The sequence below is a fragment of the Mustelus asterias genome, chromosome 16 (assembly GCF_964213995.1).
Source record: "Mustelus asterias chromosome 16, sMusAst1.hap1.1, whole genome shotgun sequence".
Taxonomy (NCBI): domain Eukaryota; kingdom Metazoa; phylum Chordata; class Chondrichthyes; order Carcharhiniformes; family Triakidae; genus Mustelus; species Mustelus asterias.
Genome location: NC_135816.1, coordinates 32,044,927 through 32,071,689, shown reverse-complemented (window position 1 = coordinate 32,071,689; position 26,763 = coordinate 32,044,927). Strand labels below are relative to the sequence as shown.

The 26,763-nt window shown below is 40.5% G+C and overlaps 1 protein-coding gene across 2 annotated transcripts; it reads right to left on the bottom strand.

Moving 5' to 3' along the window:
• Positions 1-228: 228 nt before the first annotated feature.
• Positions 229-25,492, bottom strand: ube2b (ubiquitin-conjugating enzyme E2B (RAD6 homolog)). 2 transcript variants are annotated; one of them, XM_078230848.1, is made up of 6 exons: positions 25,238-25,492; positions 20,131-20,211; positions 15,788-15,813; positions 14,066-14,155; positions 8,525-8,613; positions 229-2,946 (listed from the first exon to the last, which is right to left on the bottom strand). In XM_078230848.1, exons 1-6 carry the CDS (start codon positions 25,279-25,281, stop codon positions 2,818-2,820), a joined length of 459 nt encoding a protein of 152 aa, XP_078086974.1. In that variant the 5' UTR covers positions 25,282-25,492; the 3' UTR covers positions 229-2,817. The 2 variants fall into 2 exon arrangements, with proteins under 2 accessions (XP_078086974.1, XP_078086975.1); XM_078230849.1 differs by having other exon boundaries at positions 24,977-25,488.
• Positions 25,493-26,763: the final 1,271 nt, after the last annotated feature.

Below are 26,763 nucleotides of genomic sequence, written 5' to 3'. Positions count from 1 at the left end.
AATGTGTGGAATGAATAGTCAGAGAGAGTAGCTGAGGAATAAACCCTGAAATCATTTAAGAAACAATTCAAGACAACACCAGGCTGACATTGGGGATCTCTAGATGGATGAATTAAGATAACAAAATTGCCTGGTGCAGTTAGAATCATCCTGCAAATACTTTTTTTTTGCCATTTATCTTGAACAGCAATTACAAGACAATATAAAGTTCCTTACTATACATCTTCAAAGTACTTATATTCTCAAAGTAAAGCTTTTATTTAAAAAAATCTGAAAAAAAAGTGTTTGCATCAATACATATTGTACAACATACAAGCATCGTGAAACTGCAGAGCCCAAGGGGCTACAAACATTCTCGCCAGTGTTACTTTATAAAAATGGAACACAAGCCCATCAATTGCTCAATTGTTTTCCAAGCCTCCAAGAGGGAGATTCGAGTAAAAACAAGACAAAAAAAAAGAACACCTCGGCAAACATCATTACATATTTGATATCATTAATCACTTTTTGTATAAAACGCTTGTTACATTAAGTGAATTAATCATATTTTTCTTCAGCAAAATAGATGGCAACCAGTTACTACTTTTGAATTACTTGGAACAGAATCATAAATACATTTCCGTCACTGACTTCCTTATAAAACGCACTGTAGAATAGGGTACAAAAATGTTTGATGCACCTGAAAGGGAGCTAAGTTTTAAAAGAAAAAAAAATACATCTTTACAAAAAGGAATAAAAGGAATCCTTTGTACAGCTTCAACAGAAATAATTGATTTTCACAAACCACAGCAAAAAACCTAACCATTTGGAAAACATTACAACATTCCAATAGAAACACAACGGGCAATTACAGTAAAGTTAATTACAGAAAAAAAATAAAATATTTTCTCTCACACACATGCATCACTAAACCAAAACTCCTCAAAAGGATTGACCTCACCTGGGCTACCAACCTCACCATGGTTACCCTCAACACCCCCCCCCCCCCCAATGTCATGGTTAGGCCTGAAAACTATTCCCTCTTGGAAAATAAACAAAACTGTGGGGTGCTTCCTGCCAAGCATTTGCCAATAAAGGTAGATACTCTTAATTTTCTGGGTGAGAAATGGTAGCTGACTTGCCTTGAAGTTTGGTTGCCTGTTGGGGAAGCCACCCAGCATTATTGCAAAGGAAGATTGATGATGATGTTTATAGGTTAATTGGTTGCACTACCACAAAAATTGGAAAGAAAAAAGGCTGGGGCATACTCCATACAAGATAGTTTCCATTCAAATTTAGAAATATTTGAGAATTTATTTTCTGCTGGTCTAAATAGCTTTACATTGAGGACATTCCCAAGCAGTGTGTTTAATTTTTGTTCAGCACAGGAAGGAGCACCAAAAAGTTGTCCCCATTTACAGCAGCCACTAATCAGAAAATGGAGATAAAGAGGATACTGAACGTTTACAAGATTACAGAAAATTAGGATTATTGTTCCTTTTAAAAACAAATTCGATATTTGCTCTCTGGAGTACAGGGTGCCCATTATCAATTGATTTTTTTAAAATGAGGTACTTTAATTAAAAACCTCACTCGAACGGGCATTAGGTGAAATCAGATTTGGCAGAGATATTTTTACCATCAGATAATTTACACACGCACCTCTCTAAGCTTGCATGAAAAAAAATGGACACTTGCACTGTGACAGCACTTATGGGGTCTCACCTCCCAGAAATATTTTGATGGTGAAAGTAAATAATTTGAAAGAGAAAAAGTTTTTGTTTTCCTGGAACAGATTTCCAGTGTGATAAAAAGATTTGAAGACCTTCCCCAAAGAAAGTACTTGACGCTCACAAGCTGACATGTGTATCAAATATATGCAATCTTCCAATTTTCCTTGGGGCATTCATGAATTTAGCTGCGCAGAGCATTTACAAATGAGAGATATATCAAAGTGCAGGTAGGCATTAGTCATCCAAAGCAGGCACAAAGCAACAAATTACTACAGTTGTGTGTGCACCCAAATAATAGAAGCACCTGCCCTTTGCCTGGTTTACACATTCAAGCTTTCTCTGATTTAATCTACAGGACAAAGTGCTGGCTGTAAACACAGCTGCCTCCAGTCACATTGTGCCAATCAGGTTTGACAGATGGTACAGTTGTCCCATGTGATAAAATAGATGCATTCCCTCCGACCACAAATAAAATGCAAGATAATGTGGAAAAATATCCTCCCATTGGGATCTAGTTCAATTGTACTGCAAAAAATTGTATAAAAAGAAAAATGCCAACTTACTACCAATCTACAGTGAGACTTGCTGTAAAAAGCAGCTCTCCTTTAAGTCAATGCCATAACAGGTCGCTGTTGCTGAGCAAATTACATTGCAATTGCTCTCCTCTTCAAATGTACCTCGGGTGTTACAACTGGGTGATCAGGACACCAGTATGTAACGTTGAACTAGAAACTTAAGTTAACAGATCCCAAAACTAGGATTTGCCTCAATGCAAATCAGACTTTGTTAGCAATTCAACACTTCACACTCACTCATATCAGTAAGGTGTTAATACACTGGTTAATGTAAAGGTGGATCAGTGATGAAACCAAAACAAGGAAAGAGACCATAGAGTGTACGAGTTTATCAAATACTGCTTACAAATTCACATCATGCAACACAAAAGAACCCTCTAACAGCACAAACGATAAAGGGTTAAAATTCCTTAAGAATGTCAGCAAAGAACGTATGCAGACTCTTCTGCCAGTCTTATGACACTTTGTTTGCATTTACTCAGGTAAAATAATGCACTGGGCAGTTGGCAGAGGATTGTTGTTGCTGTAGGTTAGCAGTCACTCCAACTCTGCTCTACAATAGCTGATACCCTCTTCTCATATTCCCGTTTGTTTTCTTGGTAAAGCTGTGCAGCCTGGCTATTTGCTGGACTATTTGGGTTTGGTTCATCAAGTAGGGACTAGACAAGAAGAACAAAGAGTCAGGGTTAAGTGTGGGCATTTTCACCTCATATCACTCATTTTGATTCTCTTTAAGTTATTCTAACAGAGTAAATAAAGCTTAATTAAATAGAAACCTTTCTCCCACTGAACAATTAGATGCCCTATATCACACTACACATTGGACTGGGGTGGGAACAGTAAGAAGTCTCACAACACCAGGTTAAAGTCCAAAAGGTTTATTTGGTAGCACAAGCTTTCGGAGTGCTGCTCCTTCATCAGGTGAAGGAGCAGCGCTCCAAAAGCTCATGCTACCAAATAAACCTGCTGGACTTTAACCTGGTGTTGTGAAACTTCTTACTGTACAAAATCCATGACAACACCACAGGTGATTTTTCCTCAGTTTCAGTCTTCCAATTAGTATAGACTCTGTGGCAGAGGCCAGATTATAATTTGCCACATGTCAATCTTGGGCACAGTTCCACTCGGTTGGCAGATAAATTGGGGAGAGAATTAATTTTTACCAAAAGGTAGAGTTCTTCAGGGATGGATAAATAATCATTTTCATTTACTTTGATAGAACAAAACTGCAAATAAAAATAATTAAATTAGTCAAGTAGGATATACTAACTGGGATTACAATAGCTTCCTTTACTCTGGTGTGACAAAATGAGGAATTACTGTATCTTTTACATATTTAAAAAAACAGCTATGGTTAAAATCAAAGCTGCTCTTTCTTCACATCTAAGAATCGGAGAGTCTGAATGCTCCCAGATGAAATGTACCATAAACTCGAAGAGTGAAATTTCAACACCCAGCCCCAAAAGCTGAAAAACACTATTGTGCCATTCTAGTCGTGAGTCTGAATTGCAAGTTCGACCCTGGGTACTTTCATGTACCGGCAGCTAGGCTGAGTCTGCCACAAACATTTGTTGGGATGGAGGAAAAAAAACAAATCAGCCCAGGCTGAAATGCTTTTTGCTAACCAGCTAGATCATATTCTACTTTTTCAATTTCTTTATTTGCCACCTTTGTTTAGATCACATCACAATTTTGTTGATTTTATCTAAAGAACGGAGTACTGTAGATCAAAATCCATCTTTTCCTTAAAACACCTGCAGTAAAAGTATATTTATCTGCGAAGGAAAATAGTTTGGGAAAGAGCTCGGTTCTTAATGGGTAAGGATTTCACACAAAACTGGTCATCAATTAGCACAATTCCAGTGACTCAACAAAAGAACTTCAATTTATAAAATGCCTTTGACAGGATGTCCCAAAGTGCTTCATAACCAACTAATTACTTCTGAATTTAGTCACTGCTGCAATGTAGGAAATGCTGGAGCCTATTTAAATAATAAACTTCAAATCATTAAAATACACAATTGGACCATCTTAGTCAACATTATTGCGGCATCCTTCAAATATTTATTTCACTGCTAATGAATGACCTGTGAATCCAATTAAGATTTTCTCAACACAAGTTATGAAGTCATGCTGCATGCTGATTTCATAGCAGCACACAGTACTATATTTTATATTTATAGGTACAAACATTTAATCATTCAACAAACCAAGGATGAGGGATTGCAATTGCATTAGACTGTAGAAGCTGGAGTTCTTCTCCTTAAGAGCAGAAGAGGCTAGATGGAGAATTGATAGCAGTGTTTAAAATCAACAAGTGTTTAGATAAAAAGAGAAACTGTTCCCTATGACTGAGGATACAGATTTAAGGTGAATGACAGAGAACCAGAGAGTGAATGACAGAACCAGAAGCAACAGGACAAAAACACTTTCTTGGAATAAACTGCCAGATAGGGTGGCAAATACAGATTCAATTGTAACCTTCAAATGGATTAGGATAAATACTTAGGGGAAAAATTGCAGGGATGTAGGGGAAAGAACAAGGGAGTGGAACGAACTGGGTTATTCTTCAAAAGAGCCAGTGGAATCCCAGTGAGCCAGTGGAGATTCAGTGGGCCAAATTGCTGCATTATTCTGTTCCATCAGCAAACATCCCCACTTCTGACCTTATGAAGAAATGAAGGTCAGTGATGAAACAGCTGAAGATGGTTGGGGCTAGACACTTTGCTGACGATGCCCTGGGCTGAAACGATGGGCCTCCAACAATTGCAACCATCTTCCTTTGTGCCTGGTATCACTCCAACTAGTGGAGAGTTTTCCTCCAATTGCCATTAACTTTAATTTTACTAGGGCTTTGATGCTGCATTTCTTTAAATGCTGTTTTGATTTCAAGAGAAGTCATTTGAACCTCACCTTTGCTCAGACTTTGCTGTATTGAGCTCTAGAGCCATGCTGGGCTTTGCAATTGAGAATGAGGTTGTTTGTGGAGTTTCTTCCTTCCATAATACTTTAATTGTCCATGTTAGGAAACCAAAGTTAATTAAGGAATTTATATTTGTATTGATAAATATTAGAAATAAGGTATAGTTTTAGGTGGGTTTAATTTAATGTTTCTCTGCTTGGAAGGGACCTGTAGATTCATGTTGGACAAAGGTGTTTGTACGTGTGGGGGTTGGTTTCAATTCCAACTGGGATTCTATTGTGATAAGCGTGCTAAGGTGTGGAAAAATAGGTCAGCAGAGGTATGCAGACGTGGTTTAGCAACTAGAGGTCCTTGTAAGGTAAAACAAAAAGCTTTCCTTTGTGCTTAGTTTTAGCTGGAATCCAAAGCAGGAAAAGGTATGCCAGAAATGGTGCACAATGGACTAATGTGCAAGCTGCAGAGGAACTAAAGGATGGTTGGTTCTGGAAACAGAACAGGATACTGTTCATGGGCATCCAAACAAAGCTGAGGAGGAGTCAGTTGGTGAGAATGTTAGAGAAAGGTTTCTTAAAGTTTGAAATGTGTCTCTACCTTTCGTGAAACAAATTGTAAATTGGGAAAAGGGTATTGGCTGGATATCAGAATGTGTGTAAGAATGGAAGTCAGTCAAGGTAAAGTAATCTTAAAAGGGTTGGCTTAAAAAAAAGCTTTGTTTAAAAGTGTCATTTGTAAAATCTGGACTGGGTTTTGGAATGCAAACCGTCAAGGGAAGCATTATTAGGAGAAGATCTTAAAGTGTGTTTTGGGAGTGGAGTTTGGAAACTCATGACAATCATCTGGGGGATTCAGAGGAGAAAACCACAAATACTGGCTGAGAGAGGAGCATATATTTGACCACAGTCAATGTGTGCTTTAAAAAAGACTTTGTATGTTAATGAGACCATTGTAGCTTCAAATGTATTTTGTCAATCGTGTTAATCTTAAAATCTGCATGTACATTAAACTAAGAGAATAGTAAAGGAGTATTGTCTCATAAACCAATTTTTCCATGTCTAATAAAGGTTTCTTCCTGTTGTTAAAACAGATTAGCGGTCTTGTGACTCTGTCTCTCCATGTCTGATAAAGTAAAAGTTAGTCTTTTGAGCCACGGTTCCATTCTGGGATCTTCCCTTCCAGTTATATCAACTGAGATTGTATCATCCATCACCTTCACAACAGGATGTGGCAGAATGGCAGAACTTTCATTTGATCTGTTGGTTATAGAGCTACTTAGCCCTGATTATAGCATGCACGTAGTCCTGTATTGTAGCTTCACCAGGTTTGCGCCCCATTTTTAGGTATGCCTTTTTCTGCTCCAGGCATGCTTTCCTGCATTCTTCATTATACCAGAGTTAGCTTCTAAGCTTGATGGCAATGGTTGAGTGATGGATTTCTGGATCACGAGTTGAGAGATTTTGATGTAATACAATTCTGCTGCTGTTGATAGTCCACAGTATCTTATGGATAACCAATTTTGAGCTAGATCTGTTCTGAACATATCCCACTTAATAGTGATAGTGTCACACAACACAATGGGGAGGTGGCCTCAGTGTGAAGGCAGGACTTTGTCACCACCAGGACTGCTTGGTGTCACTCCTATCAATACTGTCAAGGGCAAATGCATCTGCACCAGGAAGATTGGCGAGGAAAATAGGGTTTTCCTTTGCGTTGGTTCTCCCACCATCTTCTGCTGGTTCAGACTGACTCAGTTTGGTCACTGGTAGTGTTTCAGAGCTACTTTTGGAGATGAACATTGAAGTCCCCTATTTAGAGTACATTCTATACCCATGCTTCTTCCAAGTACTGTTCAGCATGCAGGAATAAAAATTCATCAGTTGAGGGAAGAGGTAGGTGATAATCCACAGGATGTTTCCTTACCCTTGTTTGACCAAATGCCTTTATGGGGTCTAGGGTCAATGTAGAGGATTGCCTTTGCCACCCCCTCCTGACTCCATACTACCGTGCCATCTCCAGCAGTCGGTCTGTCCTGTCAACTGGGCAGGACATACCCAAGGATGATAGAGGAGACTAGTATATTGGCTGAAAATACTATTCTGTGAATATGACCAGTTAGCCTGTTGCTTGACCTGTGGGACTGCTCTTCCAATTTTCCCCGGATGTTAGTGAAGACAACTTTGCAGGGTTGACTGTGCCTTTGTCATTTGCCGTGTCTTGCTCGATACCAGATGGACCATTTGTTTTTTTTCCCCAACTCTTCTGTAACAACCAAGTGACTTGCTAGGCCACTTAAAGGGCTGTTAAGAACCACGCTGCTGTGGATTGAGGGTGGCAGATCTCATTCCTTAAAAGGACATTACACAACCACATGGATTGTTATGACAATTTGGTACTTCCATGGTCACCATTGCTGATATGCCCTTCTACTACTGGAGTTAAGGTACCTAATTGAGACAGAGTTAGACACAGTCTTGTTTGGGGATGGGGCAGAAAGGGGTTTAAGATTGGGTAATAAACTGAAAAAATGCACAGCTAATGGGAAACTTCCAAACTGAGGAATAACATACAAACCAATTTTCCTCGGTTAGAAACAAGGCTGTGGTAATAGCTGGAATTTTGGAGATGAATAATTAAAATTGAAGCCAGACTTGGGCATATGACAAATCTGGGGCCAATATACAGTATAAAAATAGAAGTAAAATGAATAATTGCATATGAACAAAAGTAAACAAAAACTGAAAGGATTTTGTAACAAAAACAGTTGAAGAGTAGGGCCAATTAAGAAATGAGCTTTGAGAGTCAATGCCAGCTCAATGGGCTGAATGGCCTCTTCCCCACTGTAGGGATTCTATGCTTCAATGGTATGGTTCTATAAACCATGTCTTACATTGTGTTATTTGAGGGAACAATGCAGTATATTGATGAAAGGGATGCAACAAATATTATGCATGTGCACTGTCAAAAGACTCCCCTGGAGGCTTGTTAATAAAATGAAAGTTGACTGTATTGAAGCATGTACAGCACTGTGGCTAGAGAGTTGGTTTAAAGGATAGAAAACAAATTAGTTAATGGACATCTTTTGGACATTAGGAAAACAGTGGTGTTCCACAAAGGTCTGTGCTGAGATCACTGCTCGGCATACAAAGATTTATATAAATAAAAACACTTGATGTGGGTTGCCTATGGGGGCAAAAATATCAATTTGAAAAGATAGAGAGAGAACCAAATTAACTATGAAAAGGACTAAGTGACTTCAGGAACACCAATTAGTCAATTGCGTAGATAGATGAGATAACATTTAACGAGACACAAATTACCTGAATAGACGTTAAAATTGATGAAACATCATAGGTTGGGCTCCAGCGGTTCTGCAAAATGTCTAAACATATGCTGCCATCTGCATAAACTGAAAACAGAAAACACTGCAGCAAATTTTGTTTCCGACTGTAAAAAGATAACACTGCCTTATTGCTTTGGGTTTTGAATATATTTTGCAATTAAAATGTTGGTTAATAGCCAGACAGCAATAACAACGAAAAAAAAGGCAACATAATAGGAGTAGGCATAGCTCAAACAGCCTGCTCCTCCATTCAATATCATGGCTGACCTTGTGTCAACTTCACTTTCCCACCCATTCCCCATGTCTATGGATTCCCCCGAGACACCAAAGACCATCTACTTTTCACAAACTTGAGTACGCTCAAGAAACTAATGGAGAAAATTCTGAAGGCGAGAATCTATCTCCACTTGAACTGGCAAGGTTTGATCAGGGATAGTCAGCATGGCTTTGTCAGAGGGAGATCATGCTTAACAAATTTGATTGAATTTTGAGGTGACCAGGTGCGTCGATGAGGGAAGTGCAGTTGATGTAGTCTACATGGATTTCAGCAAAGCCTTTGACAGGGTCCCACATGGGAGACTTATAAAGACAAATGTACATGGGGTACAGGGTAATTTGATAAGGTGGATTCAGAATTGATTTAGTTGTAGGAGACAGAAAACTGTTTTAGTGGTTGGAAGCCAGTGTCCAATGGTGTACTACGGGGGTCTGTGCTGGGTCCCCTATTATGTCACTTTTATCAATGACATCGATAACTATGTTGGGGGGGGGGGTAGGATTAGTAGGTTCGCAGATGACACAAAGATTGTCTGGGTGGTTAACATGGAGGTCAAGTGTCTTGAGCTACAGGAAGATATAGATGGGATGGTCATATGGACAGGAATTTAACACTGCAAAGTGAGAGGTGATACATTTTGGAAGGAGTAATTTGACAAGGAAGTATTCAATGAATGACATGACACTAGGAAGTTTTGAGGAACAAAGGGGCATTGATAGGTTTGTCCATTGGGCATGGGACACTTGCCTTATCAATTGAGGCATAGGTTACAAAAGCAGGAAGGCCATGTTGGAGTTGTACAGAACTTTGGTGAGGCCACAGCTGGAGCACTGTGTGCAGTTCAGGTCACCACATTATAGAAAAGATGTGATTGCACTGGAGGGGGTGCAGAGGAGATTCATCAGGGTGCTGTTTGGGATGGGACATTTAAGTTGAGAGGTTAGATAGGCTTGGGCTGTTTTTGTTGGAGCAGAGAAGACTGAGGGTTGACCTGATCAAGGTGTAAAAGATTATGAGGGGCATGAACAAGATGGATGTCCCATGCCCAGCTTTTCCCCTTAGTTGAAGGGTCAGTCACAAGAGGACACGAGTTCAAGGTGAGGGGTAGGAGGTTTAGGTATGATGCGAGGAAAAACTTTACCCAGGGGTTGGTGACGGTCTGGAATGCGCTGCCTGGGAGAGTGGTGGAGGCAGGTTGCCTCACAGTCTTTAAAAAAAGTACCTGGATGAGTACTTGGCATACCATAATCCTCAAGGCTATGGGCTAAGTGCTGACAAATGGGATTACGTCAATAGTTTAGGTGTTTCTTATATGTAGACTCAATGGGCTGATGGGCCTCTTCTGCACTATGATTCTGTGATACAGCACCCACAACAGGTAGACAATTCCAGAGTCAAACTCCTCCACAAGATGTAATTTCTCATCTGAGTCCTAAATGATCATCTCCTTATCCTGAGACTGTACCCACGTGTCCAACCCAGATAAATAACCTTTTAGTCTCCATTCTGCCAAGGCCCTTCAGAATCTTCCACGTTTCAGTGAGATCACCTCTCATTCTTCTAGTCTCCAAAGAGTTTTGGCCCAATTTCCTCAGCCTCTTATTATAGGACAACCCACTCACTGCAGGAATCAAGCTACTGAACCTTCACTATACCTCCTCTAAAACAAGAATACATCCTTTTTTGCATATAGAGACCAAAGCTAAGAACAGTATTCCACTAGTCTCACCAAAGCCCAACACAATTGTACCAAGACTTCCTTACTCTTGCATTCCAACCCTCTTGCAATAAAGGCTACCTGAACTTTTATCTTCCCGAATTGCTCTCTGTCTGCATACTAACCTTGTGTTCCTTATACAAGTACAACCGAGTCTCTCTGAACATCAACATTTATGAGTTTCACATCTTTAAAAAAATTCTGCTTTTCTATTCACACTTCCCTACATTATACTCCAGCTGTCAATCTTTGAGTACCTGTCTGTAACTGTGTCCTCCTCACAACATACATTCTCACGCTGGGGGTCGGTTAGCTCAGTTGACTGGCTGGCTGACGATGCGGAGCGATGCCAATAGCACAGGTTCAATTCCTGTACCGAAGGGTTGCCTGCTCAACCTTGCCCCTCACCCAGGGTGTGGTGACCCTCAGATTAAATCACCACCAGTCGGCTCTTCCCCTTAAAAAGGGAGAGCAGCTTTATGTTCATCTGGGGCTACGGAACTTTATTTTTACATTCCCACCTAGCTTTGTAACATAAAACTTGGATACATTACTCTCAAACTCTATGTTTAATCCATGAATATAGATTGTAAATGGCTGAGGTGCCACTGATCCTTGCAGAATTTGACTAGTCTTTCACTTGAAAATGCCCTGTTTATTCTTACTCTCAGCTTCCTGTCTGTTAATCCTCCATCCACGTCAACTCCATGAACCATTACCTTGTATATTAACTTTTTGTGTGGCCACTTATTGAATGCCATTTGGAAATCCAAGTACATCTCCTGGTTCTCGTTCATCAACATTACTAATTACATTTTCAAATAAAGTGATAACATTTAACAAAAATATTTTCTTTCATAAAACCATGCTGACTCTTGTCTGATCATACGATAATTTTTTTTAAAAAGTGTATTAAGACTTCTTTAATAATGAATTCCAGCATTTTCCTGACAACTGATATCAGACTAACTGACCTTAGTCCTGTTTTCTCTTTCCCTCCTTTCTTGAAAAGTGGAGTTACATTTTCTAACTGCCAATCCATTCAGACGATTCTAGAATCTATAGAATTTTGGAAAATCATAACTATCTTTGCAGCTACGTCATACACTCGGGATTTGTCAATTTTTAGTCTCTTAACTTTCTCCAATACTTTTCCTCTGCTGATCTTAATTACCTTAAGTTCCTCACTCTTAGTCTGATAGGGACCCTCCATTTCTGGTACGTAACTTGTGTCATCTACAGACACAAAATATTTGGTCAAGTCTTTGCTATTTCCTTATTACCCATGATAATTAATCCTATCTCTGCCTCTAAGGGACCACTGTTTACTTTAGCCACTCATCTTTTTTAACATACTTAATAGGTTTAGTAGTTATATAGCATGTTCAGGGTTTTGAAAATTGCCACCAATTCTTCCTTCCAAATTCTCTGAAGCAGACCATTAAGGGTGACATTCAGTAACTGCACTGTTGCCTTCTTCCTCGCAATACATCACAATCAGAATGTGCTGTAGAAGTTTGATAAAATTAACACCCAATATACTTGCTAAACCACTGTCAAGAAAGGAAACTCCACATGCATTGCATTTGGAGTGTCCAGAGGATGGTTGACAGCCCTCTCCACAGAGGACCACATCAACAAAGATTAAGCCAGAACTTGAAACCTATATTTGACAGTCGATGGTTAAGCAACAGTGTGCACCCAGTGTTGACCTTAAAGAAAGCTGCCCATAGCAATCTAGCAATCTCTGTGGCATGCATTTTCCTCTCCTGACAGCAATTTATATCTGGCACCAAGTCAAGGGGATCCCGAGATGTCCAGCAGCAGCGATATTAGCAAACAAGGCAAGTAACCAATCCTACGGAAGTATTCTTATAGTCAGCAAATCGGGGAGTTAAGGCACTAAATCCCTTCACTTTTTAAACTTAGATGGCAACATAAATTCTGAATGGATTAACATAAAAGCTAAAGTATTAGAAACAAACAGAATCACTGTTACAGTGTAGGAGAACATTTGGATCATAGTGCTTGTCGAGACTCTCCGAATTAGCAATTTAAATTCCATTCTTCCACCTTCGCCCTGTAATCCTATACATTCTTTTTCAGATAAGTCTAATGCCCTTTTGAATGCTTTGACCAAACCTGCCTTCACCACTTTCCAGACCTTAACCACACACTATGAATTTTTTTCTCACATCACATTTACTTCTTTTGCCAATTACTTTAAATCTGTGCCCTGTCAATCTCAAACAGTTTCTCCCTAACTACTCTATCCCGATCTCTCATGATTTTGAATTCCTCTACCAAGTCTCCTCGCAGCCTTCCCTTCACCAAGGAAAACAGACCCAACTTCTCCAAACTATCCTTGTAACTGAAATTCCTTGTCCCTGAATCACGAATTTAACAAAACATATATATATTTCAGAATATGTGGATTTTCTTTTAATCATAAATAGGGAAATCCAACAGTCCACAAATGATAATGAGCTTTTCAGGCCCAGTGAACGTGTTTAACAGTAACTATGAACTTGGTACCATTAAAAATCCAATTACACCTCAATCAAAAAAATGGGGACTTTAAGAATTTCTCACAGACTAAATATCAAAGTGCAAGTTTTCACCAATTCACCGACTGGTTAGGAATTGCACTTTTGAGGAACCTCAAGAGCGTACACTCTGGAGAAGCAAAGAATACTCTGCTCCAATGGTGCAAAACACTTTTTCCTCACTGGATGGGGAGAGAGGGAGAAGAGCAGGAATCTAGAGGGACAGAGAATAAAAACTGCACATTGCCATTCGCTGCAGCCTGTAGAGCTCTAATAAAGATCATCCAGTTATTCCAGCTTTCAACATACTGTAAAACAATTCAGGTTAATCACAATCTTGTCAAAATAACTTTCTATAGTATTGCTCAATTACCTTGGAGGTCAATGAAAACTTTTGGTAAATTTATCTTTCTAAAGCATGACTTGTAATAGGAGATTGAAGGCATCAGGTAGAATACACAGCAGGATAAGCTGCAGGTGTTTAAGGAATAAACAGGCTCGCCTCCACGCTTCCTAAAACACATGTTGCAGCTCAGAACCTCTCAGCTCATTGCAGGTTTCCGTCTTCTCGTGCGTAAACTCCCCTGATGGCTCAGTGGCAAAAACCACAAATGTGGTAGTGAGCTATACAAATTTGATCCCTGGTCTGTACAGAGTTATCCAAAGTCTGCAGGGATTTTTATTTATATAATTGGTTTCAGTATCTCCCAGATTTTGGGGTGGGCGAGATTCAGGAAAAATCTCAAGGTTGCCAACGATTGTCTAAAGATTCTTAACTAGAAAGGTGCGTAAAGTTGCAGGGGCAGATCTGCTGTAAGAGTTTCTTTGGTCAGTTACCTAATTTATACTATCTAGGTTCACACGTGAACAATGGCCAATTGGGCAAAACACCAGAAAACTATCATGGTACTATATCCCATTAAGAGTCTATTACATTATGAAAAAAATAAATTGAAAGAAAGAATTTTTAACACTTACCATTTGGATGGAACATTTTTGACACAAATCGAACAGTTGGAGGTTTATTAGGATATTCCTCTGTAAATTCTATAACCAATTTGAAAGTACCTATCAACAAAAAAAAAACCAAATAATTCTTTATTGTACATAATATTAACAAAAAATTATCATGCAGATGGTAGTCACGCATAGAACCATCATTCACTCATTCAATCTCCTGGGTAACTTTACTCAAGGAAAACCTTTAAAAGTTTGCAATACTGTACAAAATTTCAAGTAAATATTTCTTTTCACTAAAATACAAAAGGGGCATTTCTGCAACATGGAAGCTGTTGTATAAGGCACAGTGTTACAAACATACAAGATTCAATTCCTGAGAGGTCTCTTCAAATACACCTTTCTTCTACCCCATCCCCCAACCGTTTGCCTCATGTCCAACTCGCCCTGCATAGCATTATGTAAGATGTAATTTATTGCTGCAATAAGTGCAGAGCATCACATTTGACTCTCTTTCGATTAGAGGATAACATCGATTCAGAAACACAAGTTTCTGCCAAGGGTCTTCAAACAACTGAACAGGCCAATTTTCAACTCGCAGATCTTTGGGCACATGGGGTGGGGCGTCTCATGTGGTAGTAGAATCTAGAATGTAGAATTTGCTTCATTTTCTTTTGTGCTACTCTGCCTCATCATTAAGACATTCTGATTGTGATGCAGTTTTATGGACAAGTATATTGGAATTAGATATAGCTCCTATGGCTAAAGGGATCAAGATATAATGGGGGGGGGGGTGAGAGGAGACGGGATCAGGGTATCAAATTTGATAATCAGTCATGATCATAATGAATAGTGGAGCCAAGGCCGAATGGTCTACTCCTCCTCCTATTTTCTGTGTACACTGATCTTACAGATAACTCCCAAATATAAATAAAAATCTAATAAGAGTTTAATACTTTCCTTTGACACTGAACAGGATTATCAGTGCCAAATACCCTCCTCCCCATACCAAAGCACTGAAAAAAACCTGCGGGTCTGTTCTGTCCAAGACAAAGCACTTGGCTTGGTGGCATCTCACTATTACCTTAAATATGCACTCCCTCCATAAATGACAGTGGTTGAAGTGCGTACCATCTGAGGCTTCTTCAAGATGTACTGCATAAACATGTAAACGCTACTAACTAAATGGTAGCAGGCTCAAGTTCCTCTTGAAGACACACAACAACCTGGCAAAGAAATGTATTGTATCTGCATTGTCAGTGGTACGAAATCCTGGAACTCCATTCCAAACAGCATTCTGGTGTTGCTACACCAATGTGCTGCAATTCAAGAAAATGACTCACTACCACCTCAACAATTAGGGATGTAAAATAAATACCTTCCTACTCAAGAAATTAGAACATCAATATGCACACGATCCTTATCACGCATGGTCACTGGGAACGTGAACACATTGTAGAGTCAGGGAGGTATCCTTTAATCTACCTACTGTATACAACATCAGGAGCCAAGTACCTTTTTACAGAATGTTAAATCAGTCTGGAGACCCAACGTGTAAACAGGCCAACATGACATACAGCAAGACACTGTTCATGTTGTCAACTGTGAACAGGTTTAATTTTAATTTCAGCTGTATAAAGTACCCAATAGGGAAAGCCATGCAAAATAGAGCAAGTTAATCTCCCTCCCTGCTTTCCCTTAATCTTCCAAATCAACAAAAACGGATTAAATGGGTTTACTTACCATCTTCAAAAGGTGTTCCTTCTGGTCTAGAAATAGAAAAAAAGTCAAGGGGGAAAGAAGACTAGCATTAGAAATATTAACACATTAGGGAACAGCACATGCCATCTGATGCAGAATAAATCTTATATAACATCTTAAAAATCAGTGCATTAACATTGTGTACTTAAATTTGCACAATTTAAGACTACTCTGCCGTATGCTGTGAGAGAGCAACTGAGTCATCCACAAATTACAGTGACAACAAGAGGCTACATCAGCCACAGCTATTTTTGAATTGGCTCCAAGACTTATCCACCAGGAACAATTGTTAAAATTTTGCTGGAAAAAGTCTGTAAATATTCCCCCTCTGTTCTGGGTCTCCAATTGCATTCTTACCAAGATTTGCCTTAACTTAGATATGTTCAGGTTCTACACAAGTTAATTCACACTCTCAATGATTGGGGCAACTTGGTGACTGTCATTACTATTTTTTCCTTTAATTGTCAAATTCAAAAAAAAGTAGAGCATCCCCTCTTTAAGAACTCAATTTATTTTTGTCCATTTTCCTCCCTCCATTCATGAAACTGTTAAATCATGCCTGCGTACCGAACCATTTACGTGACAGCAGTATCACTATGTCTTGATGCTTATTCTTCATGTGTTAGCCTTAACAGTGAATGCTGTTGGGTCATCTAACAAAGTGATTACCTGATCTTTCCTCATCCAATAAATACATGCACATTCCCACCCAGCGGTCACAGGCTTGTGATCAAGAGCAGCATGCTACAATTGGAACAATGAGTCTAACTGTAGTGCTCCAATACAGCCCAGGGATTGAACATGGGACATTTCCAGTCCATATGATCAACTACCATGCAGCTAATTTATCTACAAGCTTTGAAAATCTTTTAAAAAGTCTTCTGTTTTTGTTCAGATTGATTTTTGTTAATTCCAGATACTTCAGCAAAGCGCAAAAATTATTACAATATCTGGTTACTTTAATAATTTGTAGATAACAATCACAGGATCTATTTTAAAACATTACAGCTCTCCCATAATGTGAATAAATACATCATGCAAAGCAATACGGAAGATAAATTTGTGAACACTGAAAGCCAGTATATTCTTGTCAATGTTATAATGGAAAAAATCTAACTGTCTGGAGGATGCATCTATGCAATTAAACTTGGACATCCAGATACTCTGCTCATGCACATGGTGCAATATTGGAGTCCTTGCCAATAGTCTTGGCCCAAAATGACGACAATGGACTGGAAAACCACAAAAATACCACTAGTCAGGGAAGGAGGGAGACAACGCAGGAAACTATAGGCCAGTTAGTCTAACATGTGCCATTGGGAATAATGCTAATTATTAAGGAGGTAGCGGCAGGATGTTTAGGAAATTGTAATACAATCAGGCAGAGCGAGCATGCTTTTGTAAAAGGCAAAGCATGTTTGACAAATTTATCAGAATTCTTTGAAGATGTAACAAGCATGCGGATAAAGGGGAATCAGTAGATGGATTTCCAAAAGACATTGGAATAAAGTCTTGGATAAATTGCCACGTAAAAGGTTACTGCATTGGAGCTCACAGTGCTGAGGTTGATAAATTAGCATGGATAGAGGATTAGCAAACTAACTGGAAACAGCGTTGGGATAAACAGGTCACTTCCAGGTTAGCAAATTGTAACCAAAGGCCTCAAATATTTATCATCTACTTTAATGACTTGGATAAAGGAACAGGTTGTATTATAGCCAAGTTTGCTGTTGATACAAAGATAGGTAGGAAAGCAAGTTGCGAGGAGGATACAAAGAGATTGCAACAGGATATAGATAGGTTTAGTGATAGACAAAATTTTGGCATGCGGCGTATAACATGGGAGAACGTGAGATTGTCCACTTTGGTGGAAAGAATAGAAAAGGACAATTTTATTGGAATGATCAGGGACTGCAGAATACTGCAGTTCAGAGGGATCCGAGTGTACTTGTATATGAAACAAAAGGTTAGTATGCAGGTAGAGAAAATGATTAGGAAGGCAAATGGAACGTTGGCCTTTATTGCAAAAGGAATGAAGTATAATCATAGGGAAGTCTTGCTACCATTGTAGAAGGCTTTGGTGAGACCATACCTGGAGCAGTTGTACAGTTTTGGTCTCCTTTATTTGAGTTCACTTCGCTGATTTCTGGGATGAAGGGGTTATCTTACAAGAAAAAGTTGAGCAAGTTGTGCCAATACGCATGGGGTTTAGTAGAATTATTAAAACATAAGATTCTGAGTGGGCCTGACAGGTAGATGCCAAAAAGAGTTTCCTCATGGGGGATTCAGGGTGCACAGTTTAAAGAATGGGTCTCCCATTTAAGACAAGGATGAGGAGGAATTTAGTTTCTTAGAGGGTCGTTAGTCTTTGGAATTCTCTTCCACAGAGACCAGTGGAGGCTGGGTCATAGAATATATATATAAGGCTGAGTTTGATAGATGTTTCACTGCCGAGTTAAGGGTTATTACGAGGGACACAGGAAAGTGGAGTTAAGGCCGTAGTCATTTTAGGCATGCTTCATGGGCCAAATGGCCCTCTTTTACTCTTATTTCCTATGATCTGAATAACTTTCCCACTAACTCCATCCTAAAACTTGCAGGAAAAGTTAGGGCTATTGCGTCCAGATATGAAATTTAACTGGGTGGTAAGTGTTAATTACTGAACATGTTCTCTGGCTCTGAATGAATGATTTTACAGGTGTTTAGTTTCATTTCCTCAGAAGAAATTTAGTGTTGAAGATCTTTTTTTAAACAACAGCAAGGATTCTTGGAGCGATTGTTTGAAGAGCCTCAGTTTGCTCATCCCAAGCACCCTCTGGAAAGAGCCACGCTGGAGAATACACATCACCAGCCAAAGCCTTCAAGTCGGACAGAGAGTATATTGGGAGATTGAGAGATCTCTGTACAAGCTCACAGGTAAGAAATGGCCAATCAGATAAAGTGCCATCATGAAGCAACAAATGGAGGGGAGAAAACTAGAACTATAAACATGAATGCATTACTGACCATGTCTGTAAAAGTGTTTTACATCCAACTCACTGTTAGTGCTTTGTACTTCATAAAGTATTCAGAATAAATACTAAACTTATATTTATACTGATGCACTCATATCATCTGTGTGATTTCTGATCTTTAAACAAATATATCTTAATGTAATCTGAATTGAGAATTGTATGATGGCTCTATTTCACACACCAGCTACCATCAAGATTATTTTGCGTGGGATTGCTGAATATGGTAGCAAAGTAGGAGAAGTTGTGCATTTATTATGTTATGATTGCTCTAAACTCCTTTCATTACAAGCAGCAGGCATTAATCTGAGCTATATTTGAACCCAGGTATCAACAATGCAACAACTATACATTAACCCACAGCACCACCCTTCCTCAAAATATATATTTTAATTGCTTGAAGTATCTTGGTGTATAATTATTTTTTTGTTATTTTTCATAGCCATAATCTAAAAGTATTACCTCGCTTTGTGCAAGGTCTTGAAAGTTAAAGAATCATTTTCTATTTGCTGTCGGCTAACCCACCCTACAATAATCAACTAAGTTCCAAATCAAAGGGAGCATACTGTAAGAGGTGAAAAGTCAGTGGGTGAATTAGAGACATAGACGTTTACAGCATGGGACAAGCCCTTCGGCCCAACCTGTCCATGCCGCCTTTTTTTTTTTTACAAACACCCAAGCTAATCCCAATTGCCTGCATTTGGCCCATATCCCTCTATACCCATCGTACCCATGTAACTGTCAAGATGCTTTTTAAAAGACAAAATTGTACCCGCCTCTACTACTACCTCTTGACAGCTTGTTCCAGACACTCACCACCCTCTGTATGAACAAATTGCCCCTCTGGACACTTTTGTATCTCTCCCCTTAAACCCTATGCCCTCTAGTTTTAGACTCCCCTATCTTTGGGAAAAGATATTGACTATCTAGCTGATCTACGCCCCTCATTATTTTATAGACCTCTATAAAATCACCTCTCAGCCTTCTACGCTCCAGAGAAAAAAGTCCCAGTCTATCCAGCCTCTCATAACTCAAACCATCAAGTCCCGGTAGTATCCTAGTAAATCTTTTCTGCACTCTTTCTAGTTTAATTGATGGAGACAGACGTTTATCACTAAGTCTTAAACCAAACATTCTCCCTCTATTCCAATGGTAGCCGTTCCAATAGTAGTAGTTAATAATCAAGTGGGTGGTTGAGCCCCTGTACAGCTTTTCCCAGAGAAACTCAAAGTTTTTGTTTGGCCCCGTCCCTTAGTTAACACTAAAAGCAAAGCAACATATATCATCCTGATCAACTCCAACTTTATTACTCACCCAAATATAACTGCATTCCAGGACATTATATTATTGTCGGAAGGTGCACCACTAACGCCAGCCGGAGGATCCTCTTGCAGCCTAGTGAGACACAGTGCATTTTAAGACACAAACTTAATATTTCTGATTCCCTATGATAACTTATAATAAGGCTTAAACAGAATAATAAAAAGAATACCACTCCACACTCAGCATGTCTTGTGGCACTGCACGAGCTTAAAGATTTCCCAAGAGGTATGCACATAATTTCTTGATCAGTCGCATACACTTGAATAAGTATTAGATTACCCCACATGCATGATTATATATTTTTCTCTGGATGTAAACTGGGCAATGTGACTCTGTGCCAAAAATAGGGAAGGTAGAGCAAAATTTCATTCCAGGCATCAACGAGTTCTCAAAACAACCACTCGGGTGGGTGCCATCCAATATCTTCACTCTAAGATTACAGACTTGCCATGTCCTGCCAACTCCTGTGGCACAACAGAACTGCCAAACAAATGCTGCTTGTAGCCCCTAACACTGTCCCAGATTTTGTCAGTCACAGAGTTAACTATAATCTTTGAGTTAAAAATGTTTTAACTTGCTACATGATTATAAACCTCTTCCTCTTCAGTTAAATGACTGATTAGGGTGGTTTATAATAGAATTTTCACAAATCTAGAGTGAAATGAAAACCAACTCATATGACTACAGAAATTATAGGAACATCCTCCATGTTCATAATAGTCCGAAAATAGATTCTAAAACAAGTTATTTTTAGAAAATGGACAGTATAAATAGAGGCCGAGCTTTAACTCTGCTTAATCCCGAGTAATTAAGTGCTAGTGCCCTCTTTTTAAAGAGGCCAAACAAGACCTTGATTATTTGATGTTATGTGCTGATTTATGGTATCTTTAAGTGTCACATTTTTAATTGCTTTTACCAAGTTTCTCAGAGTGGAAACAAGATTTTAAAAAAGTACATAAAACATCATCCAGGCTTTTGTGTGCTGTGAATGAGCATATTTGCTTTATGGATTATGCATGATAGTTACATTTTCCTCCACACTGCTCCTGTGCCAGAAACTGCATGGGCTAATTGTTGTGCAAAATTCGACATTTACATTGCCCAGTACTTCCAAGTCAGAGAGGCCTTTGCCCCAACAACAAACCTTAGCCCGACCTTCAGAAGAACTTTGCCTCCTGCAACAGTGTGATGAACACAAAGATACCTGCTCCCCTCCTACTTACTTCGTACTTCCCTGGGGATGCAGAGCCACAGGAGAAAAGAGGAGGAGGAGCTCGGTGGACAGAGTGTAAAGCTCTGCATGGTTTAAAGTTTATTTGTGTCACAAGGAGGTTTACATTAACACTGCAATGAAGTTACTGTGAAAATCCCCTACTTGCCACACTCTGGCACCTGTTCGGGTACACTGAGGGAGAATATAGCATGGCCAATGCACTTAACCAGCATGTCTTTCAGATTGTGGGAGGGAATCAGAGCACGTGGAGGAGATCCACGCAGACATGGGGAGAACATGCAGACTCCAAACCGGGAATCGAATCCAGGTCCCTGGCGCTGTGGGGCAGCAGTGCTAACCACTGTGCCACCCTGGTGTTCAGAGTTTGATTGCTTTCTAAAATTTTCCACACCACCTCTCTCCTTTGAGGTAAAAAGACAAGTCTCAGTTTCTTACTTTCCTAAAGCATAACAGCAATCAGAAGGCCAAAGCAATTGTTTGGACATAAATTCAACTCCCCCACCCTACAGAGCTGTACCATAACATGTAGGTCTGGATTATGGTACTTTCAATAGTCCCATAAAAATAATTGATAACTAAATCTACAAACAGTTGCCATTTAATGAATCAGAATGTAGGATCCTCTGATGGCTCAATATGAGACACTTTACTTCTGAGCCATAAAAAATAGTAGGTCCCAGGTTCAATTGCCTAGTCCGCACCAAGTTGAAATGACGATTAGTTAAAGAGAAAGGATAACGAGTAAAGAAAAAAGAAAACGTAGTTAAAAATCAGCCAGTGATTCCACCCTCAATAACTACAGTTAAAGCTGATGAAAGCACCCGTCTGGATGTCAGGATATCAGACCGGAGAGGGATCACACTAGTTATCAACATCCTATAGTGTCCAACATCCTATAGTGTAGGCAATCATCACAGGTGAATTACAGCTAATTGGATGAAAGATCATAACCCAGAGGAGGAGTTAAAATCTTGGAGAAGGGAAACTGAAGAGAAGGTGACAATGGCGACACGGTGGCAGAGTGGTTAGCACTGTTGCCTCAGTGCCAGGGACCCGGGTTCGATTCCCAGTTTGGGTCACTGTCTGTGTGGAGTCCGCATGTTCTCCCCGTGTCTGCATGGGTTTCCTCTGTGTGCTCTGGTTTTCTCCCAAAAGATGTGCTAGTTTGGTGCACTGGCCATGCTAAATTCTCCCTCGGTGTACCCGAACAGCACCAGAGTGTGGCGACTAGGGCATTTTCACAGTAACTTCATTGTAGTGTTAATGCAAGCCTAATTGTGAACTAATAAATAAACTTTAAAACAATTTTAATGTCAGACAACATTTTGCAATACATAAAATAGAGCTACAAGAATAACCAGCGGGACAATCGGAATATAGGCCTGGCAAGAAGATAGCAAAATATTCTGATCAGTTCCTGTACAAGCCACTCTGTTAAGACAGAATATGAAACACTTCCCCTTCTGTCATCCTTGTGATAAACACAACCCGAGGTTCACAGGGAACATAATTTGTTTCTAGTCCTTCAGCACTGCTGCTTAAACTATCCAGGGAACACACAGCAGTGGTTATGAACTTAATGGTCTTGGTGGGGAGAGAAATTACTACTGTAAATCTATGCTCTACCAATTTAAAACCCTCATTCATCTACAAATCACTCAGTTGTCTCTATCTCCAAAACATTCACTCATGTCTGTAGTTCGGCCTCCCTTACATATTCTCTCCATCCACTCCAGTAATGATGACAGAGCCTTCAGCCATCTTAACTCTACTTGATGGAATCCCCTCCACTTCACTTTGTTTCCCACTGCCTTTAAAAAAAAACTTGTCACCCAACTCTCCCACAAAAGCTGGGTGCCTACTTCTTCCACCCTTCCCATTAGAATTGTCTCTGGAGGGGTTCATTTATTTTACTAAGCACATGTAAGTTACATTGCTGCTTTTCAACAAATGAAACAAGAACTTGACTAAAATGAGGTGGTTCCAAGATAAAAGGAACAGTGATGCAAGTAAGGAACCAAGCTAATCCTATATAGTAGACCAAGTAATTTGATTCCTGAAGCAGTACTCTATAATGTTATTAATGATTGAGCAGACAGCCTAATTCACTAATGAAATCTACGGCCAGGATACCTTGCACTTGCTTACAGATAACCATTCAATGCAAACACCATTGACAGGTGAAACAGCAAGGTGCTGGTAAGCTGCATGATTTTAATTGATAATACTCCACATTAGGAGGAGATCTAAGGCTGAGTCCTAATATCTCTAGACTTGAGGCAAGATGTTTGCGCCCTCCATATTGAGCAAAGATAAATCTTACAGGAGTGCAGATGTCTCATTAACTGGTTTGGAATCTGCATGCCAAACAGGGTCAAAGGCAGTGACTACACTTCAAACATAATTGATTTTGAAGGACCTCAAGAGATGAACTGAGGATATGAAAAGACCTATACTAATGCAAGTTTGTTAAATATCACAAACTTTCCAAAGCTCAAAGAAGAAACATGTATTCTTGTAACACTTACATAAATTGCTCCCTTGCCATCAACTGTCATTAACTTAGCACTTGCAACTTCTACATATGAAAACTAACTTGAAATACTGATCTTCTAGTTACATCAGTTGACAGGAAAAGTGTACCATACAAAAAGATACAATCACTCCCACATACACTTTAAAAAATGGACATATCCAGCCAGAGATTCTCTTTTTTTAAAAATCACTATTTTTTCCAAACAGTACACCGAGCTCAAAGTTCTACAGGACCAAGTAAAACCACAATGGTGGTTGGAGATACCTGCATTATGTCCACTTGATCTATGAAAACATTCAACAATTTAAATGTTTTATTTTCAAATGCGGCTTAACTAAATAACACTCAACTGAGGAACTGATGGTTATACATTTGGTATTGCTTGCAACTTGAGTTAGTAAGTTAAGAATCACACCAAAATTGTACTAGTTTATCAGTGAATACACTATCCAGTGTGGCATTGAGCCAGGGCCCTGATTCAATGAGCTATGTTAAATGAGCTAATCGCAGCTAACTCAGCAGTTTGGGCAGTATGTTTAGTTTTAAATAAATAACCTGCACTTATAATGATCTCAGGGTGTCCTAAATCATAACACACATTCATCATTGATCCTTGCTGGAAAGTGCAAGGCAGAATTGTGCCAGCACATATTGTGCACATTCACTCATGAGGGATGGCAATCTAGACAATGCAACAGAGGGCTGCTGGTAGCTGTGGAGCCATTCAGAGCAGCAGAGGAAAATTGGTGGATGGGAAGACAAACACAGTACCAAGTGTTGGGCACCTTTGCCTGCAATAATATAACAATCATAAACTCAACAAACAACATTTTTACTGCTTCGCCAGTTTGAGAAGGAAGAACTTGCCAAATCAATTTCCAGCACGTCTATCTTATTAGCTATTACACTGAACAAAGGGAATGACAAACTCACACTTGCTGTGGCAGGGACTTAAACCTTCTTGTTTTTGGTATCCTTTACTGAGTGAGGTCGGGAAATTAACAGAGGCAGTAAAAGTCAGCAGTATCAGTGCCACTGATACATATAAATAAAATATATACACTCACACACTGCACCTTTCCAGCAGCTGTTGTACCTTTACCCTGTATCCTAACCTTCAACAACACAGGGAGGCCGGCCTCATTCACATTTGCCCAAGCCATAGGCAGGGCACAGGCTGAGGGACACCAGAGGCCTGGCACACACAGCAGCAGCAGCGTCCCCCAGCCTGGGTACAGACAGAGCCCTAGGCTTCCTCCCCTCTCCCGGGGACACTTGGACAAACTCCCCCCCCCCCCAATCCCATCCCTCCTCACTCTCTCCTTCACCTTTTAAAGTCCCTCATCAGCCGCCGCCTCGCCGGAGTGGACATGATTAACGTCGAGGGTGCAGCCGCGGCGAAGCCGTTACGGGGCTTCAGTGCCTCCTCCGCGTTCACAGCAAGCCCGCTGGGTTCCGGTTGCGGCCCGACGCCACCGCTCTCTCCCCCAACCTAAACCCCGGCCGGCCGGCCCCCGGTTCCCACCCCCCCCTCTCTCCACACCTCTCCTCCTCCCCCGCCCTTCCCTCCGCTCCCAGTAAACAGCAGCCTCCCCACCCCGCGCGGCGGTAACCAATCGCCAACCAGCACTGACCCCCCCACCAGCCAATCACCTTCCACTTGCCTCCAGTGACCAATCACAGCTCAGGAGCGGTGCACCAATCATAACCAGTCTAACCCCCCCTCTCAACCAATCAGAATTCAGCCTCTCCCCCGCTCAGCCAATCAGAATCCAGCCGCTCACTGACGTAGACACAATCCCAACAGGACGGGGGGGTGTGGCTGAGTCCATTTTCACAGGCAGAGGGGGGACTCACCTACTTACCAACATTTGAATGCCACCTTTTTCTCTGTCTACAGAACTTGATGTTCATCCAGATTGATAAAATAGATTCAGTGATCCTTGTGGAAAATCCATTATTTATTATGGGATATATTGTGACCAGTTCCACAGGCGGAAATACACATTTCCCCCCCCTTGTCCAAAATGAAGCCGCTGCCTCACCCGGCATCTGACGCAATTGAGATTGTTGAGCACATCCAGACGTCACTTGGCAACGGTGGGCGTGGCCTCCGGCGCAGCCTCCATCTCGAGGAGGGAGGGAGGGAGGCGGAGAGGGCGGGCTTCGGAGAATGGGCGGTGCCTCAGCGCGGTGGGCGTGGCCAGCTGTCGGGAAGAGGAAGGAGGGCGAACATAGGAGAATGGGCGTGGCCCTGCGGAGTGGGCGGCGCCTGAGCGTGCTGGGCGTGGCCTTGGGGGGATGGGCGTGGCTTTAGGGGAAGCGCTGGTCTGCAGTGTCTCTGAGCAGTGCTTCATCCCCAGGCGGAGCAGGGAGGAGGCAACTTGTGCACCGTCCTCTGGGCTTCTCTCCGGGGTGGAGTGAAGATTGTGAAGTACATTCCTTGGAGCCTCTCTGTTCAATCATTTTGCAATCATTATTTTGCAGTATTTAAAGAGGGCAAGTGACCTGGGGGTGTAAAGATGAAGGCAACTCCTCCAGCCCCTCCTGTCCTTGGGTAAATAATAATGTTTGTTGACATGTAGGAAAACAAGCAAAGGTCTGCCCACTTCATTCGTGGCTTTAATGTTATCCGATTCCTTAATAAATACAGTAAACCTGCTCAAGAGGTGCCCAAATTTTGAGGGTGACATTTGTGAGGAGTGCATTTAAACATCTGGAGGCAACATACAAGCACATTTCTGAAACCAAGCAATATGAGCATCTCTTGGGTGTCAAGTTTGCAGAGTGTCATAGAAACATAGAATCCCTACAGTGCAGAAGGAGGTCATTCAGCCCATCGAGTCTGCACTGA

What these genes read in the sequence shown, in the direction of transcription:
- ube2b (XM_078230848.1), bottom strand. Translation starts at nt 25,281, where the DNA reads ATGTCCACTCCGGCGAGGCGGCGGCTGATGAGGGACTTTAAAAG. An exon ending in AGGAACACCTTTTGAAGATG is followed by an intron (nt 14,156 to 15,787) that starts GTAAGTAAACCC and finishes TTTTGTTGATAG; the next exon opens with GTACTTTCAAATTGGTTATA. An exon ending in AAAAATGTTCCATCCAAATG is followed by an intron (nt 8,614 to 14,065) that starts GTAAGTGTTAAA and finishes TTCTGTTTTCAG; the next exon opens with TTTATGCAGATGGCAGCATA.